The following is a 20,150-nucleotide window of genomic DNA, read 5'->3' on the forward strand; positions in this document are numbered from 1 at the left end:
TAGTCTACCATACTGATACTATTACATACTTCTAAAGCAGGAAATATTGCTGTAAATGTTCTTTTTGCTTAAATAAATGTTTACATATTCAAAATTCAGAACTTTCCATTTCTATCTAATTTTTCTAAAGGGAAAAGACGCTACATTATGAAAATGTTAATGTCAAGAAAGATAACCAACAAAGCTATGCCTTATTTCTTCCACGATTTTATGAATTAATAACATTGCAGGAGAAAAAAAGGGTAAGTTGAAAAGTGACTATTTTTATTTTTCCAGATTCTAACATCAAGTTCATTGCAATGAAGTTCCTTTAGATTGACTTAGTCTAGTTGCTGGGCCACTCAGTAAGTGTTGCAGAAGGGGTCCCTGTGTCTTTTTGAACATTTCTTATCATAATGAACTCACTGCCATACTCTGAAGTTTTGTTGTTTCAGCAGTAGACAGCTCTCCTTCCTTCACTCCTTCTTTATTTCCTTCCTTCCTTCCTTCCTTCCTTCCTTCCTTCCTTCCTTCCTTCCTTCTTTCCTCCCTCCCTCCCTCCCTCCCTCCCTCCCTCCCTCCCTCCCTCCCTCCCTCCCTCGTTCTCTCTTTCTCTATTTCTCTCTTTCTTTCTTTTCTTTCTTTCTTTCTCTTTCTTTCTTGCCAGTCCTGGGGCTTGAACTCAGGGCCTGGGCACTATCGTTGGACAATTTTTGCCTAAGGCTAACACTCTGCCATTTGAGCCAGAATGCTACTTCTGGCTTTTTTTGTCTATGTGGTTCTGGGGAATCAAACCCTGGGCTTCATGCATGCTAGGTGAATATGCTACCACCAGGCCATGCTTCCCAGCCCAGCTCTTCTTTCTTAAGAGGCCCTTCTTTTTTTCATATATTTTTATTGTAATTAATAGAAGGGTTACATTATATTCACCAGATAGAAGGTGCATTACTTCACATACTTTGATACCCTTTCTCATGTCTTGGTCCCCATTTCCCTCCTCCCACCCCTGCCCCTCATCTTGATTTCCTCCCTTCCCTATCCGACTTCAAATTACCAAATATGCATATATACAATATATCAGATAACAAGGTGAGATACTGTAACAATATGAGATAACCAAGGGACAGCAAAAGAGATGAGAGATAACAAGAGGCCCTTCTTAATCTCACCTAAATTTCTCTTCAGTTGTCAAACATTTATTCTCCTTTCTTTAAAAAATCTTTTTTCTCTCCTTGTAGAGTTAAACATTTGTACTTTTATGTAAAATCCAAGATAATTTATTTTCCTTTGAAGTCATAGGGATTTCTTCCATTTGTGAATCTTCTTGTTTTGACATAGGTTATCTAAAACTAAGAATAGTAATCTGAGAATAGTCTGACTGTAGAATTTTCATAGTGGACTTTTGTGGTGTTTAATAGGTTATTTATTAGTACATGACAATTTAAACATAGGTTCCTTTCTTAAAAATTGTAGCTTCATCTCAGTTTATTCCTTAGAACGTAAAGCCAAAAACTTCTGGTATTTTTTTTTTCTGTAGCATGGTCATCATTGTATACTGTCATTGTTTTAGATGGAATCTTGAGAACCTTATCCCTCAGCCCGCCTCTTAACCATACCATCCTGTCTACTGCCTTCTAAATATCCCAGATTATACACTTGAAACACCATGGATTTGACAGATTTTTCCTCATCTTCAGATACCTATACCAACACTATTTTTATTTCCTCTTAGGTTATTTTCCATTTACAGCCTAATACATATGTTACAGTGTTATTTTATATACAATTTGAGCATATATGTCATTCTAATCTACTAAGAACTTCTGCTAAATACATAATTATTAACATTTATTCAACTTGAACTTGTTTTTCAGGAATGTGTTTTCTTTTGATAGTGAAAAATTATTATAGTATCTTTCATAATATTAATGAAATCTATGAGGACTCATGAGTGTGTAAAAATATTTGACAGTTGTTACTACAAGAAACATTCTTTTTTTTGCCAGTCTTGGGCTTAGGTTAGGGCCTGAGAACTGTCCTTGGATTTTTCTCAAGGCTTGAGCCTCAGCACCACTTCTGGCTTTTTCTAAGTATGTGGTACCAAGGAATTGAACCCAGGTCTTCGTGCATGCTAGGCAAGCACTCTACCACTAAGCCAAACTGGCCCCTACAAGGAACATTCTGATTGGTAATATAAAACATGTGAAATTTTTTTGTCTTTAAGAAAAACAGTAATCTTGATATATAAGGCCATATAATGTGAAGCCAATTGAAAGGACCTCCAGGATATTGAAACAAAAGCCATATAATGAATGATTGTTGTCCTTAATGTACTATGTTTTCTCTCATCTCCTTTGCTGTCCCTTGGTTATCTCATATTGGTATAGTATCTCACTTTGTTATCTGATATATTGAATTTATTTGTATTTGGATATTTGAAATTTGATAGGGAAGGGGGGAAAACCAAGACGGGTGGGGGGTGTGGGGGGGGAGGGAAATGGGTACCAAGACATGTGAAAGGGCATCAATGTATGTGAATTAATGCACCTTCTATCTGGCAAATATCATGTAACCCTTTTACTAATTACAATAAAAAAAATTTAATAAAAAAAAAACAAAAAACAGTAAAATTCCACTAGGTGGCGCCAATTCATTGGAGCTTTACTGACATAACGCCCTCATTTCTCATGTTTATTAACATAAATCTTTAAAAATTATGTGACCGTATATAAAAATTTGCCTGGTGGTATATTTGAACATATATGAATTAGGAATTTTAGTTTTAAAGTTCTTCCCTATGTAGATAGTGTGTAACTATATATTTAAATTTTTTTTTTTTTTTTTTTGCCAGTCATGGGCTTGAGCTCAGGGCCTGAGCACTGTCCTTGGACTTTCGCAAGGTTAGAGCTCTACCACTTGAGCCTCAGCACCATTTCTGGCTTTTTTCTACGTATGTGGTACCGAGGAATTGAACCCGGGTCTTCGTGCATGCTAGGCAAGCACTTTAACCACTAGGCCAAACTCCTGGCCCGTATATTTAAAATTTTTATTCAAGTTTTTTAGCTGCAAATAAAGTTATTTCTATTCATTTATCTATATAAATCCATGATATTTGTTAGGATCATAAATTTTGCATTTTAAAATGTGATTTTAGAGAAGAAATTATTCTCTGGATCAGCCTAAGATTACATAAAAATAATTTACTAATGTCAAAGTAGATTCTAAGTGGAAAGTGTTAATTTCATGTAATTAAAATTATGCTTTAAAAAGCATAGTTACTAGGGCTGGGTCATGGTGGTTCATGTCTATAATCCTAGTCACTTTGTAGGTCATTACTGGTAAAAAAAAAAAAATTGTGATACCTCATCTGTAACAACAGCTGGTCAAGGTGGTTCAGATCTTTCATTCAAGAAAAGTGAGACATATAAATAGGATAAAGGTTCATGCTGGACTTGGCAGAAAGTGAGACTCTAATTTGAAAATAATAAGAGTTCAAAAGGCTTGAGACATGGGTGCAGACTACCTGTCTACCAAGTATGAAAACTCAATGAAAAGTGATAACAGTATGCGTGTGTGTGTGTGTGTGTGTGTGTGTGTGCGCGTGCATGTGTGTGTGTTTATAAGGACAGAAAAAAACAGTCTTCTTAACATTTTCAGGTTTCACTTTTCAGTAAATTGTTCTATTATTTCTTTTTTTTTTTTTTTTTTTTTTTCCAGTCCTGGGCTTGAGCTCAGGGCCTGAGCACTGTCCTTGGATTTTCTCAAGGCTAGAGCTCTACCACTTGAGCCTCAGCACCACTTCTGGCTTTTTTCTATGTATGTGATACCGAGAAATTGAACCCGGGTCTTTGTGCATGCTAGGCAAGCACTCAACCACTAGGCCAGTCCCGGCCCCTGTTCTATTATTTCTGATGCAAAACTTCAGCTAAGTTACCTGAATTCTTGGGTTTATAACAAGCACCTGAAGCAATTAATATATGATGATGATCTTGAAAGAGCTTGCCTTGAAGATGGCCAAAGAATTAACTAAGACTTATTCACAATTGTATGCTTTCACCCCACCACAAAATAAGTTTTCTTTCTTTGGGGGATGGGTCATGGGGCTTGAACTCTGGGCCTGCGCTCCCCAGCTCAAGGCTACTGACCTAACCCTAAGCCTCAGCCCCACTTCCTGTTTTCTAGGGGTTAACTGGAGATAAGAGCCTCACGTTCTTTAGTGCCCGGGGATTACAGGTGTGAGCCACCGTGTCCAGCAGAAAATAATTTTTCATGGAAGTGTTACTGTACCCAAAGGACTGAGTGCATTTCTAGTTTCCTATGAAATCCTTTAAAAAAACGTATGTTAGTTTTCAAAAAAGATAAAAAAATTCAAGTGAGATAGAAGAAAAAGGTTGAATTATTTAAAAAAGTAATTGTATAAAATTATGTGTGAGAAGAATGAAGTTGAAAATAGTAATTGCTTCAACATTAAACATTGCATATTGACTCAGTTTCTTTTGAGATAGTTTGGAAGAGTATCCTATGCCATACTATTATCAGTGAATTTTTTTTTTAATACAGAAGTCACATTCGCTCATGGTGAAATGTTATGAAAAGAATAAAGCTCTGTTGGATTTATTTATAGTTTAGTGATGAAGAATTCAGGTTTTAGGATCATATTGCATTTAGTCTCTTGCTCTGTCACATACTAACTCTGTGACACTGAGTTACTTTTACATTCTAGTCCTCTAAGACATAAGTAATAATATCAATGAAAGGTTCTTCAGTCAGATATAAGCAAACATATATACATAAACCACCTAAAATGCTGTATGATGTGTATGAATGATTAGTAAATGATATTTATCATTTAATAAACAGTTGAGGACTTGATATATGCTGTGTATAGAAATGACAATAGGGAAAGTTTTCTTAGGTTAAGGAATCCCTTCACATTCTTCACAGGAAAGTGCAAGTGTTTAAATAAGTATTCAGTTAGATCCAAATAAATTGAAGTAGAACATCAGAGGAGATACAGAGACTCTTGCTTTGTGGATGGCAGAAGTCAATAAAGGGTTCTGATATATGTTTGAATGTCATTTTGAAGGACAATTAGACTTTCATCTACTAGAGTAGAGCATTGTAGGTGAACTAATTTAGGGGAACTAATTTAGGGGAACTAATTTCTCAAAAGTAGTGGCAAGGTTGTGTTTTTTTTTTTTTTTTTCCAGTCCTGGGCTTGAGCTCAGGGCCTGAGCACTGTCCTTGGACTTTCTCAAGGCTAGAGCTCTACCACTTGAGCCTCTGCACCACTTCCGGCTTTTTTGTATGTGTGTGGTACCAAGGAATTGAACCCAGGTCTTGGTGCATGCTAGGCATGCACTTTGACCACTAGGCCAAACTCCCAGCCAAATGTTTTTTTTTTTTTTTTTTTTTTTTTGCCAGTCCTGGGCTTGGACTCAGGGCCTGAGCACTGTCCTTGGGTTCTTCTTCTCAAGTTTAGAGCTCTACCACAGCACCATTTCTGGCTTTTTTCTAGGTATGTGGTACCGAGGAATCGAGCCTGGGTCTTTGTGCATGCTAGGCAAGCACTCTACCACTAGGCTAAACTCCCAGCCCCGCAAGGTTGTTTTTAAAGGCTGGGTCTAGTAAGTAGCTATTATTTCCTGGGAATTGATGAAGACAAGCCATAAAAAGTGTGTAAGAGGAAGTGAGAGCAACGCCAGGGTAATCCCGATGACCGTATGAAACACTCATCCACGCTTTTCAAACTGAACCTGTTAGATCATTCATCAGTCAAGAGTGGCAGGTAGTGACCATTAGGTGGACTCATTAGCACTCTGCAGCCTGCTTGTACAGAGAGACTCACATCCGTCTTCATTAGAAGTTTCCCAGTTGCCAGTTGTGAACAGATGGGTCATTATTGCCCACACTGCCCTCTGGGCTTACCTGGAGGACACAAAAAGTCATCTCCCACAACACATAGCCACATTTACCTCCTTATCGTGGAAGAAAAGCATTTGGAGGAGTGGGGATTACGCTACTCTGATCCAAGAGGCTGTTCTAGGAGATTCATGTTTATGAGCAATTTGTACAAAACTACTGTTTTGGAGAAGGGAATTATTTAAATGCATATTTTAAATATGACCACTATTGATATCTGGGCAAGCTATGCTATACTTGAGTTAAAATTTAGTTGTAGGTTGGTATAAGTTTATTCAAAATATTTGAATTGAAGGACTTAATAGATGCTTCTATAATAAAAAAACTATGTATTTCAAAGTTTCCTCTGAAAGATCTCTTGGACATCAATTAGGACTATACCTTGTAGTTAGCATGATACTGTTATAAATCTATCTTATCTATCTATCATCTGTCTGTCTATCATCTGTTTTATTGTCAGTCTCATTTAAATAAAATCATGCTTGTGCCCTTTTTACTATTGAAGTATAGACTTTTCCCCAGTGGTAGCTAGCACTTTTGTAAGAGCAGATTAATTATATTCTGTGTAAATACTGAGTGTAAATGATGAGATGATATTGACTGTACATTTATCTTTGCACTGCTGTTTGTATCTCCTCTTCCCTCCCATTTCTTTAATCTACAGAGAGGCTTTTGTTCGTTAACATTGAGGGTTATTACAAGGGCATGTTACCTGTATATATTTAGAACATTGAAATGAAAAATACTCTTCCCATAAGAATATAAACATTATTTTAAATCTATCCTTTTATATTTAGAAATTTGGAGTCTAGAGTCCTGACAATGAGAGTACTTAGCAATCCCAGGAATTAAATCTTTTCTTAAATACAGCTAGTAGGAATTTATTTTCTTTCATATAATTTTCTAAGAGAAATATATCATGAAAACTTTCAGATTTTATGATAATACTAAAGGAATGCTGTTCTTTCTTTCTTTCTTTTTTTTTTTTTTGCCGGTTCCAGTGCATGTGCTGTCCTTGGGCTTGCTCAAGGCTAGCGTTCTAATCACTGAGCCACAGCACCACTTCTGTTTTTCTCTGTGTATGTGGTACTGAGGAATAATCCCAGGGCTTCATGCGTGCTAGGCAAGCACTATAGCACTGAGCCACACATTCCCAGCCGGGAACATTTTTTTTTTTTTTTATTTTTTGCCAGTCCTGGGCTTAAGCTCAGGGCTTGAGCACTGTCTTTGGACTTTCTCAAGGCTAAAGCTCTACCACTTGAACCTCAGCACCACTTCCGGCTTTTTTTGCTATGTATGTGGGATACTGAGGAATAGAACCCGGGTCTTCATGCATGCTAGGCAAGCACTCTACCACTAGGCCAAACTCACTGCCCCCAGGTGTCGGGGTTTTTAGCATTCTTTGCCTCCAGACCAGCAGGAAGGGCAAAGAGAACACCCTGACTAAGACGAGACCGAGAAAGGATAGGGCCGGCTGGCCGCCTTCACCCAGCCCTCCCTCTCCAGAGGGAAGACACAGACGCGCCAGGGAGAATGTCAAGGCAGACTCGTTTAATGGGAAAAAACCAGGGGCTAAAGTAAGAAGCAGTAGTCTGTTAGTATAAGAGTAGGTAGGACAGGGGGAGGTAGGTGCGGTCAGATAGGGCAGCGGGGCCAATCCATGGGTTCAAGGTAGCCTTATTTTACATCACAAACCACAGCCAAACCTCCCAACCAGGAGACAGGCAGGTTGGATCTCCAAAACCAGGAAGTGAGCACTGGGCCATGAGGTAGGCCTTTTACCCTTAATGTGACGTGCCCCACACCTGGGAACATTTTTTAATAGAAGTATTTCCTTTTGGAGCTGTCAAGGTGCTTTACAGTTGAGCAAAACAGGATCATATCTGATAAGAAATTCAAGTTCTCTGTCTTAGGTCAAGATCATTTTCTTTGGGGAAAGCTATCCTTTCATTGAATCTTCATATATCCAGGGGTCAAAGAATAGTTTATGAGGCACTTGTGCAATATTGTGTGTGTGTGTGTGTGTGTGTGTGTGTGTGTGTGTGTGTGTGTGTAACAATCCTGGGGTTTGATCTCATGGCTTGGGTGGTTGGGTAGTGACCCAAGTTTCCCCCCATACCCCACGGCTTCACTTCTGGTTTTTTGGTGGTTAATTATTAGGATGTACAAGTCTTACAGACTTTCCTGCTTGGACTGGTTTCAAATAGCTATCCTCAGATCTCAGCTTCCTGGTAGTTAGGATTACAGGCATGATTACAGCATCTTGCACAATACATTTCTTTATGCTAATATAATTCTCACAGAACAGTTACAAGTGACATAGAACCCATCAGTAACATGATACTCTTTTGTCCTAGAAGAATTTAAATACTATTGAACTTTGTTCTCTGATTTAACTTTTATTATGTTTAATTGTTGGTTCTAGACATTAAGGCATTAAGAGTTTATAAGAAGACATTTTTTTTTTGGCAAAATAGTTCTATACTAGCAAAATCCAGACATGGAGATGTGATACAAGTGGTAGCATGCCAATCTTGAGAGAAAAAAGTCAAGCATAAGCTACAAGGCTTAGTGGTTAAGCCTCAGTATCAGTGTGTGTAGTGTGTATGTGGGTGTGTGGGAGAGGCGTGCATGTGCAAAAATCTTTGTGAAAATAATTTTTGTCTGGAGGGTTTTCTGAAAGACTATCAAAAAGAATGCCACTGAAGCAAACTTCAGGAACCATGACTGTAGTGTTTTTTGTTTCTTTTTTTTTTTGCCAGTCCTTTGGGCTTTCTCAAGGCTAGAGCTCTACCACTTGAGCCACAGCACCATTTCTGGCTTTTTTCTAAGTATGTGGTACCGAGAAATTGAACCCAGGTCTTCGTGCATGCTAGGCAAGCACTCTACCACTAGGCCAAACATCTGGCCCATTGTAGTGTTTTTTTTTTTGCCAGTCCTGGGCTTGGGCTCAGGGCTTGAGCACTGTCCTTGGACTTTCTCAAGGCTAGCACTCTACCACTTGAGCCTCAGCACCACTTCCGGCTTTTTGCTATGCATGTGGTACCGAGGAATCGAACCCAGGTCTTCATGCATGCTAGGCAAGCACTCTACCACTAGGCCAAACTTCCAGCCCCTATAGGTTTTTTAATTAGAAGTAGCACTAATTTGTTTGCTTATTAAATTCTTAGACGAGGCAGTTAAATACATGTTAGCTAGTAATTCATAGCAAATATCCTGCTATACATAGCATAATTATATCTTTTAAATAGGACCATTTTTATTAATTAATTAATTAATTAATTTGCTTTTTGTCAGTCATGGGGCCCTGAACTCTGGGCCTGGGTACTGTCCCTGAACTCTTCAGCACAAGGCTATCGCTCAACCACTTGAGCCACAGTGCCACTTTCGGTTTTCTGTTGGCTAATTGGAGAAAAGAGTCTTAGTGCCCAGGTCTGGCTTTGAACCACCATCCTCAGATCTCAGCCTTCTGAGTAGCTAGAATTACAGGCCTGAGCCACTGGTATCAGGTTCCATTTTTTTTCTTTTCTTGCCAGTCCTGAGGCTTGAATTCAGGGATTGGGCACTGTCCTTGGGCTTTTTCAAGTCCTAGTGCTCTCCACTTGAGCCACAGCACCACTTTTTTTTTTCTTTAAATGAGAATTTTTTAAAGATTTTTAACCACTTTTATTTAATATCATAGATATAAGACATCAAAAACTAAAAAATTGTTCTCAAAATACACAGATATTGTGTCTGATTCATTGTGATCTTCTCAATTCTTTTTTTATTAAATAATTTTTTATTGTGATTAATAGAAGGGTTACATTATATTCACCAGATAAAAGGTGCATAACTTCACAAACACTGATATTCTTTCTCATGACATGGTCCCCATTTCCCTCCCCCTTTCCCCCCCGCTTAACTTGATTTCCCCCCTTCCCTATCCAATTTCAAATAACCAATTAAGCACATATAAAATATATCAGATAACAAGGTGAAATATTGTAACAATATGAGATAACCGAGGGATGGCAAAAGAAATGAGAGATAACATAATACATTAAGAACAACAACAGTCATTCATTATATGGCTTTTGTTTCCTTATCCTGGAGGTCCTTACATTTAGTGTCATACTATTTGGCCTTATGTCTCTAGATTTTGTTCTATTGTAAATCTCTGCTAGGAGAGCCCAAGGTTTCTACTGATTATGACAAATGAGGGAGACTATTGGGCCTATGTTCCTCTGAGTCTGGCTTAGTTCACTTAATATGATTTCCTTCGTTCTTTCTGACAGCAGCATAGAATTCCATTGTGTATAAATACCACATCTTGTTGATCCACTCATCAACTGAGGGACATCTGGGTTGGTTCCATATCTTTGCTATGGTAAATAGTGCTGCAATGAACATCATTGTGCTAGTGGATTTAGTATGCCCTTGTTTCTGGACGGTTGGGTAAATGCCAAGTAGTGGAATTGCTGGGTCATAGGGGAGTTCTATGTTTAGTCTTTTGAGGCACTGCCACACTGCTTTCCATAGTGGTTGAACGAGTTTGCACTTCCACCAACAGTGTAGTAATGATCCCTCCTGGCCACATCCCCTCCAGCATCTGTTGTTACTTTTTTCTATGTATGTGGTACTGAAGAATCAAACCTCAGTCTTTGTGCATGCTATGTAAGCATTCTACCACTAGGCAAAACTCCTGGCCTTCCTTCCATTTTTTATTTTAAAAGTAAAAATGTGGTGTGAACATACAGTGGTGTTGTAATTTGGACTGAGAATAGGTTTTTTTTTTAACTATACCTGTTAGAGTTACAGTGACCTTTAGAGATATGATGGCATTTGCAACTCTTATATCAAATGTCTTCTAACATTTTATTGTCAGCAGGGAACATGAGAATTGACTAGTTTGAAATGGCAGTCTTAGGAAAAGACATAAACTTTGAAATATCCATAACTACTTTTAATGTCAAAAAAATCACACATGGCTATTCTCATTTATTTTAAATTTATTTTTATCATCCTTCCAAAATTTCAAAATTATCACTTTCAGGAGCATCTTTTATCCCTTCCAACTTATTTAAAATTGACATCTAAAATTGTATTTGTTTGCTGTGTAAAGTGATGTTTTGAGGAATTTGTACATTGTAGAATAGTTAAATCTAGGTAATTAACAAATGTATTACCTTATAGTTATCATTATAGAAATAAAAACACTTAGAATCTACTCTCCTCGCATTTTCTAAGAATAAAATATGTCATCAATGATAGTCATCATGCTTTACAAAAGAAATCATGAAGACATTCTTCCTGCTTAACTAAAAATGTGTACCCTTGGATCAAAATTTCCACCTTCCCCCACCTTTTTACAGTATTTCTGTAGTTACCAATCTACTTTCTTTCTATCAGCTTTGTACATTCATCTTAAAAGTGAAATCATACAGTATTTGTTCTTCATATGCCTGGCTTATCATTTAGAATCATGTCCTTTAGGCTTATCTACACTTTTGTAAATGACAGGATTTCATTATTTTTTATGACTGAATACTAGTCATCTATAAGTATTTTACTTAGCTACTCATCCATTAACAGACATGTAAGTTGATTTATATGTTATCACTTGTGAATAGTGCTGCAATAAACAGGGGAATGCAGATTTTAAATTATTTCTTTATTTTTTTATTGTTGGGTAATGTATAGTGGGGTGAATGCAGATTTTTTTAATGTACTGATTTAATTTTCCTTTGCTCTCTATAATGAGATTGCTGGCTCAAAATATAGTTCTATTTTTAATATTACCACATCATCAACATAGCTTTCTATAATGGCTGTACTAATTTATATTTCTGTCCTTCATCAGGGTTTCCTTTCTCGGTATCATTATCTACACTTATTGTTTGTGTTTTTGATATAAGACATTCTAGTAGAGTTGATACAGTATAATGGTTTCATTTGCATTTCTTTGATGATTCGTGAAGTTGTGTGTTTTCACAAATACTGGTGACCCATTTGTATGTATTGTTTTAGAAAATGTATGTTTGTCCTTTTTTTTCCATTTTAAAATTGGATTATTTGGCATCTTTTTCCCTTTATGTTTTCTGTCTTTTTTTAAATTTTACTCTCAGGGTGATGTGTAGAGGGGTTACAGTTACATTCATCAAGTAGTGAGTTCATTTTGTTTTGAACATTGTTACCCCTTTCCATGTTTTTCTCCCACTTCCCTCCACCCCTTCCCAAGTTGTAAAGTTCATTTCCAATATGTTGTCTTACATATATCACTGTAACACTGATTCATCCTTTGTCCTTTGTCTTATCATCTTGTTTTTTCCCCTTACCTTCCCTGATTCAAATAAATAAATGTATGTACAATACACCAGGTACCAAAGTCAGATACAGCACTAACAGGGGATAAACCCTAAGGGAAAGAAAAAAGGAAAAGGGAAAAAAGAAAAAAAAGAGTAAAGATTGTAACTTCACATAGTACATTAAAAACAATAATCACAAGAATAAATCTCTTGTTTCCCTATCCTGGAGTTCAATTCACTTAGGCTCTTCCTATATTGCTTTAGGTATGTAGCTTTTGAGCTATTGGCCTCCTCTGCTAGGAAAATCCTAGATGCATATTATTAAAAATGAGGGAAACCATGGAGCCAATGTTCCTTTGGGTCTGGCTTACTTCACTTAATATGCTTTTTTCCCAAGTCTTTCCATTTCCTTGCAAATGGGGCAATGCCATTCTTTCTGATGGCAGCATAGAATTATGTTGTGTATATATATCACATGTTTCCTTCTAGTAGTTTTGTAGCTTTAGTTATTAGATTTGAATCTTTAATCCATTTTGAGTTAATTTTATTGTCAGGTCTATACTACCACTGAGCCACAACCTTTATTGATTTAGTGACAAAAGTACAGGCTTTCTGGCTTCTGGATGTATAACCATAAGAAGTGCTATTAAAAAGTTAAATCATTTAATTATTTGTTTTCAACTACTATGTATGCCCAATTGGCTCATTGGATTGAAATATTCTTTAAAATTGGGTATTGTAACAGTGATATCAGTAATTTTTTTTTTTTGCCAGTCCTGGCTTGATCTCAGGGCCTGAGCACTGTCCTTGGACTTGCTCAAGGCTAGAGCTCTACCACTTGAGCCTCAGCACCACTTCTGGCTTTTTTTTATGTATGTGGTACCAAGGAATTGAACCTGGGTCTTCATGCATTCTAGGCAAGTACTCTACCACTAGGCCAAACTCACGGCCCCGTCAGTAATCTTAACGAATGTTCATTGTAAGCTCATGTTCTATCATATTTGCATCATGGAATTTCAGACAAAACAGTCATTTGAAATACAGTTCTAGAATTTCCCTTTGTAAATAGTCTACTCTACCTTGTAACCAGATAGACTCTACCTTGTAACCAGATATACTATTTTAGTCTTCTTCTATGCTATTCTTTTCACTTGAAGGAAGGATAGTCTTCTTAGAAACCTGGACAGACAGTTTGAATTTCTGAAGAGAGAAGTTAGGAGGAACATTTCCTCAGTGTGTTGTTAGGATTGATGGTACCATGTTTGAATGTTGAGTTTTCTGACATCTATAAATGCTAACCTCCACAAAAGGAATTGGATTTTGTCATGTTTCTGAATACATATTATGCATTTAATAAAAGAACTATAACTGATATTGTCAGAAGCAATCAACTTATGAATAAATAAAGCAGTCACTTATACACCTATAGGTAGAGAGAATGAATTAGGCAATTTGCATTACTTGTGGTACACAGAAGAGTAAAAATGATTTATAGATATCACATCTTTTGAACTCATGAATAGTAACATTAATGGTTGCTCTAGTGGAAAGGAATATGAATTTGCTACCATTTCTACTGGATTTTGTTAGTGTTCCTATTTTTCTTGTTTAGATATGGGTAAGGGAATGTGAGATAAGCTCTTTTCCTATTGGCGTAAATATTAAAATGTGAGTTTCTCTGTAGGTTTTGACAAATAACTTTTGCATTAATATATACTATATCTCATGCTATGTCTTTTCTGAGAGTCAGGTTGGGTTTAATTTCCCACAAAATGTGCAATTTTGTAAAAGTCTTAGCTATTAGAATAAGTTATATAGTTAGGTTCAATTACATATTTAATTATAAGCAATATATTTTTTCATATGAGTTAGCTTCCTTCAGCTTTGATAGATATGTTAAAATTCATATCATTTTAAGTCTGAAAAGCCAAAGACTCTGAGGCATCAGATTGTTGATTTATATTCAAGTCATAGTTTAATCCAATAAAAATACTAAATAAAATGGCAGATCTATATCTTTGCTTACAGATGATTATAATATAATACTCTGTGGAGGACAGGTAAGCACGCTGTCATGTGAACATATGTATGAGATGGTTGTATTTCATAAACACATATAGCGTAGACCCTTAAGTGGTCTAAGTCAGTATCATAAAAAGCAGTGATCTGGTTATATTCTTGTTTACACTCTGCATTGCCTAGTGATTGAACAGCAGAAACAGGCTTGAGAGACAGCAGGGAAAGTAGCTCTCTGCAGTTGAAAGGAAGTACTGGGTGGAAGAGAACATTGATTTATCTCTATTGTTGGCTGAAATTCTTCAAATAAAACATTTTTTTTTACTTCAGGTGTTTCTTCTAAATGTATGCTTTTCTTGGTGGATGGATGAAGTGCCTATCTTAAGTAGAAAGGGTATTTATTGGCAAGGCTTGCAATAAGTGTGGTGCTGCACTGTTTTGGCTTCAATTATGTCATCAGGACCTGGCTAGTTTCTCACATGTACATCTGGAAATCCTTTCTTCTAGACTTTTTTTGTTGTTGTTGCTTTTTTTCCCCTGTGAGTCCTGGGCTTGAGCTCAGGGCCTGAGCACTGTCCTTGGACTTTCTCAAGGCTAGAGCTCTACCACTTGAGCCTCAGCACCATTTCCAGCTTTTTTCTATATATGTGGTACCGAGGAATCCAACCGGGTCTTCGTGCATGCTAGGCAAGCACCCTACCACTAGGCCAAACTCCGGGCCCCTCTTCTAGACTTGTTTTGGTCACAGATAAAACTGAATCAAACAGTGGCAAGATGTTGCGATGATAAACTTAGGATATCTTTTTGTTCAGATGTAACAGAAAGAGAGTGACTCTGACTCTGGTTAATTGAAACAAAGTCAATATTAAGCCATTCTTGAATTTCTGAAAGATCTTAGACAGTTTTCTCAATGTAATTCTGAATCAGTTTTGTAAGTATGCATCAATCTCAGAAAATATATCCCAGGTTAATGTTTTCACAGTAGAGAATGCCTAGTGCTTATGAATACATTAATGTCACAAAGTTCACATTCTCTAAATGCAACACAGTACAAAGCTTTAAATAAAAGATACATAGAAAAGTATGTAGGCATATTCTACATTTAGTTTGGGGACCTTATCAGTTCAACTGTAGATGTGATGTAAAGTGCACTGAGTTATAGTAAAGGGGTTTTATCATATTGTTGACATTTAGCACAAAATATGTAATTTTAAAGAAAGAATTAATGATGTTTTCATTAATTATTTTAATCTTATGCTTTATTTGGATTTTTGTACTTGCAAAATTAAATCTATAGTGATAATGGACATCTCAGATTATGGCACTGAAGTTACTTATTGCATAAAATAAACAATAACTGCTTCAAATATCTTGGTGACAGAATTTTCTGATCTGAATACATTTTGAATTACTAGTCAACTTTTACAGTTCAGTAGTTATATGTATTTAACTTAATAACAGTATAGATCAGTTGGATAACCTAGTTTGGTAAATTCATCTATATATTTCATAGAAATAATTTCATCTTTGATAGGGTAGCAACTGACTTTCCCAGCATCTCTAAGGTACCTAACAGAGGAGGGGTCTTTCATTAATCAGGCAAAGAATAGGACTTTAAATAGGATTCACTTATCCATGGACTATTCTTTTCTCCAAAGTTCCAGGGAACTGTGGTAGGCCTGCACAAGGACAACATGGGACCAGCATTTACACATTCCAAAGGGACATAGTGATTTCTGGTCTGTAATGATATTTAAAGAATAGTACTAAGTGGACTTGGTGCCTACAGGAAAGCCTCCCCCCCCCACCTTCTGTTAAGTCATGGCTATTTCATCTGCATCCCTAATGAAATCCTTTTAAATTTTACAATTCTCAGTTACCTTGTACAGCACAGTATATCAGCTTTAAACCTGAATATGTCACAGACAGTCTTTAGCAGATTACAGACTGTGGTCCATGAACCAAACCATGGGCCATGGATCTGTGGATCTGTGATTCTTTTTTTCAGATGTATGAACTAGCAGTGGATTTTTTTTTACAGTGTTTGAAGGGTTGTAAAGTAAGACAAAAGGATGCTCAGTAAATTAAACATGTCTACATATGATCTACAAAACCTAAGATATTTATATTTTGGCTGTTGACAGAGAAATATTTGCCAACTTCTAATCTATGTGATAATGATTTTGGGTTAAGATTCTTGATACATGTTACAAACCATTGGCCTGGCAGTTATGCAGTCCTGAAAATGATACATGTGATAGACAGGACTGTGTCCTCTGTGAATATCTCAGACTGTGAAAATCAGAAAAAACAGAGGTTTATTTGACTGCTGGATCTGGAGAAGTAAATATACAAAATGTAGAAAGCATACAAAACGTTCTAGCAGGAAAGTAACCTATTTAAAAACTGGTAAAAGACATAAATAAATATTTCTCCAAGGGAGACATGCAAATAGTAAACGGTTACTATAAACAAAAAAAGATACTTAAGATCACTAATTACTGGGGACATGAAAATCAAAACCACAATGAACTATTACTTATTTCCAGTTAGAAATGGTATTCTTGGGCCTGGATTTTGGCCTAGTGGTTAAAGTGCTTGCCTAGCATGCGCGAAGACCCAGGTTCGATTCCTCGGTACCACATACATAGAAAAAAAGCTGGAAGTGGTGCTGAGGCTCAAGTGGTAGAGCTCTATCCTTGAGAAAGTCCAAGGACAGTGCTCAGGCCCTGAGCTCAAGCCCAGGACTGGCAAAAAAAAAAAAGAAAAAGAAATGGTATTCTTAAAAAGGAAACCCAAATAAGTAGGCGTTGGTGAAGCTGTAGATTAAAGGTAACCTATGTGCACTGTTAGTGAGATTATAAATTGGTGCAGTCGTTGTGAAAATAGTATAGAATTTCCCCAGAAAGTTGAAAAGAGAATTCCATGTGATCCATCATTCTTTTCATTGCATTGCAGTGTTATACACAAAAGTTAAGCTACAGAATCAGCCTACATACCAACCATGGACAGATAAGCAAAGAAAATGTGTTATACCTATTATTCAATGGGGAGTGTTATTTAGCCACAAAAAGAAGGAAATGCTGTTATTTAGAACAACACTGATAAACTTGGAGGAAATTGTGTTATGTGAAATAAGTCAGATATATACAAGCATACATGCACACAAACACAGCACAAACATGGCATGCTTTTACCATATAGGGAGTCTTAAATGTTGCTTAGGAGGAGAGCGAGGACTACCAGATATAGCTGGGGATGGGGAGGCAGGTATTAGTCAGAACGTACATGTTCTGTTTTAGGTAGGATTTTGGTCAAGGAAGCTTTTGTTCAGCACACTTACCTATAGTTAATAATTTAAACTTTAACACTTTCAAGTTGCTAAGAGAGTAGTAGATCTTAGATTTTTTTTTTAACATACTCACTTTGTGAGGTGATGGATATAGTAAGTGGATTGTTTCAGTCATTTCACAACATGTGGGGACACTATAGCATCAGACTTACATACCTCCAAGGAATAGAATTTACATTTGTCAATTACACTTCCATAAAGTGAGAAACACGTAAGGATAAAATTCCCAATTCCCAATTCCTAAATCTTCATGTCTCCAATTTTAAATTGTCTTGGAAGTAAAATAAAAGCTTACATCTGTTGAAAAGTATCATCAATTATAGATAATGAAGACATAAGTGATTGATACAATCATTTGACTATACTAAAGTATGAATGCTGTTACGGGAACACATAGCCTCATGAAATCAATTAATAAAGCTAATGATGGTAAAGACCATAGTGATTTCACATGACCTTTTTCATCTTAGTATCTACAGTGGCCTCAACTCTTCCTCTCCATTGTGCTTTTTATAAAGCAGAAGTTGTTCTCGCAATTTTTGAAGATAATGAAATGAAAGTACAAGTAGTTGGTGTCTGAGATTTGGACTTTTTCCCAGTTTAGTATCTTTCTTTTTTTAATCTTTAGGAAAAGAAATGAATGATATATTATTTAGTAAATACATAAACCATTTCCAAATGTTGCAACAGAGCTTGAGGAAATAATTTCCAGAATTGAATACCACTTTAAAGTGAATTATAAATGCATTCAAATGTTGTTTTCCAAATTGAAACACTCACCCCACTAGCTTCTCCCTATAAAAGTTACAAGTCATCATCAGCTAGAGAGCTGACAGTTGCCTTTACTGAGTCATCTCTCCATAATTTCTGGACCATTTGTGTTTAATATGAATAGACATACCTGAAAACCACTATGCTCTTGGTACTATTTACAATGATCTATGACTGTGAGTTTCAGATTTCAAATTTAATAGAAGCCAGTGTGAGGAATCCTTGGGAAATGTAACATAAATGATAAGTTAAGCTACCCATGTGGAGTTATATATCACAGCCTTAGTGAAAGATTATGAGCAGTATTACCTTTCACAGGAGATAAAACTTAATTCATTACCAAGTAAAATATATGATAGATATTTATTGAACATTAAGAATCATATAAAAATTACCTAATGTTAATGATCTTAATGTTTACTGATTACATATTAGAGTATACAGATACCTTATTTCATGAAAAACTATTATTGTAACTATAGACAAGGAATTTCCTTTAATCTCAAATACTTAAACTGCTGTTAGCTTACTTTCTGTACATAAATTATATATAATTATATATTATATAATTTATCTCATGGACAGATATTAGTAATTGTGTCTGGACACTACACAGTATTTTAGAGGTTGCTTTAGATCCAGAAAACCTAGTCATAGACAAGACTATTCATAGAACTGTGAAGACCGAGTCTCTGCTGTCCACTTACAATTATGCATATTACCATGATAAAATTATAACTGAGTACAGGTACTCTAACTCATACTTTTTTTTTTGCCAGTCCTGGGTTTGAGCTCATGACCTGAGTACTGTCCTTGGAATTTCTCAAGGTTAGAGCTCTACCACTTGAGCCTCAGCACCACTTCTGGCTTTTTTCTATGTATGTGGTACTGAGGAATCAGACCCGGGTCTTTGTGATGCTAAGCAAGCGCTCTACCACTAGGCCAAACTCCCAGCTAAATCATACTTTTTATCATACTTTTTACACTTGGGGTTTTATAAAATCTCAGATATGTGCAGACATTTACATGTGGAAGTTAAAAATATATATGTATATTTGTGCTGTTACTGGAACTTGAATTTAGGGCCTTGTGCTGTGCTCAGCTTTTCATTATTATTTTTTTGGTGCATCTTTCTGTTTGGGACTCTACTATTGGGGCCACACTTCCATATCTAGCTTTTTATGTTAATTGAAGATAGAAGTCTTATGGATTCATCTGCCAAGGCTAGCTGTGTGCCATGATCCTCAGATCTCAGTTTCCTGACTAGGTAGAACTATAGGTATGAGTCAGTGTCTGCCTCCATAGGTATATATTTTATTAAAATTGAATTAATTGATTAAAAAGTGAGTTAATTATTTACATTTTTAGGTTATATAATTTCATATACAAATCCAAATTTTCACTCTTTTTTTAAAAAAGAAGAAAAACAACAGCAATCAGTCAATCGATTGGAACTGATTAAAAGCTGCCCCTGGGCATAAGGGTGAGTGATTTCCTGTATCTCATTTTGCACTCAACACTTATTTGCTTGCTTGGCCCCAGTAAGCATTCGAATCCTCTGTCTTTGTGAGTATAATATTAATTGATCTTATACTGATTCTTTAAGTTAATTTAAGATTTATAACCCTTAACATTACTTCATTTGGATGTGTTCAACTGTCTGTGTATTATTTATTAAATGATAACATTTCTTTTTCCTCTGAAAGGGGAATTTAGGTTGTAAAGAGCAGGAAGAATATCATCACATTAAGTAACTCTGTGTGGAAGTTCATGTTGCATCATACAGTAATGAATGTTAATGAACTCTGAACATTTACATAGCA

General features: G+C 36.2%; 1 protein-coding gene across 1 annotated transcript in view; it reads left to right on the forward strand.

The window, feature by feature from the left end:
* Positions 1 to 20,150, forward strand: part of Stpg2 (sperm tail PG-rich repeat containing 2) — a 225,168-nt gene that overhangs the window by 20,970 nt on the left and 184,048 nt on the right. Inside the window, exon 6 of the mRNA XM_090356573.1 lies at positions 131 to 242. Coding sequence (XP_090212699.1) covers positions 131 to 242 — 112 coding nt within the window. The remainder of the gene's footprint in view (positions 1 to 130; positions 243 to 20,150) is intronic.

Source organism: Megascapheus bottae, chromosome 23 (genome assembly GCF_031878675.1).
Source record: "Megascapheus bottae isolate mThoBot1 chromosome 23, mThoBot2.hap1, whole genome shotgun sequence".
Taxonomy (NCBI): Eukaryota; Metazoa; Chordata; class Mammalia; order Rodentia; family Geomyidae; genus Megascapheus; species Megascapheus bottae.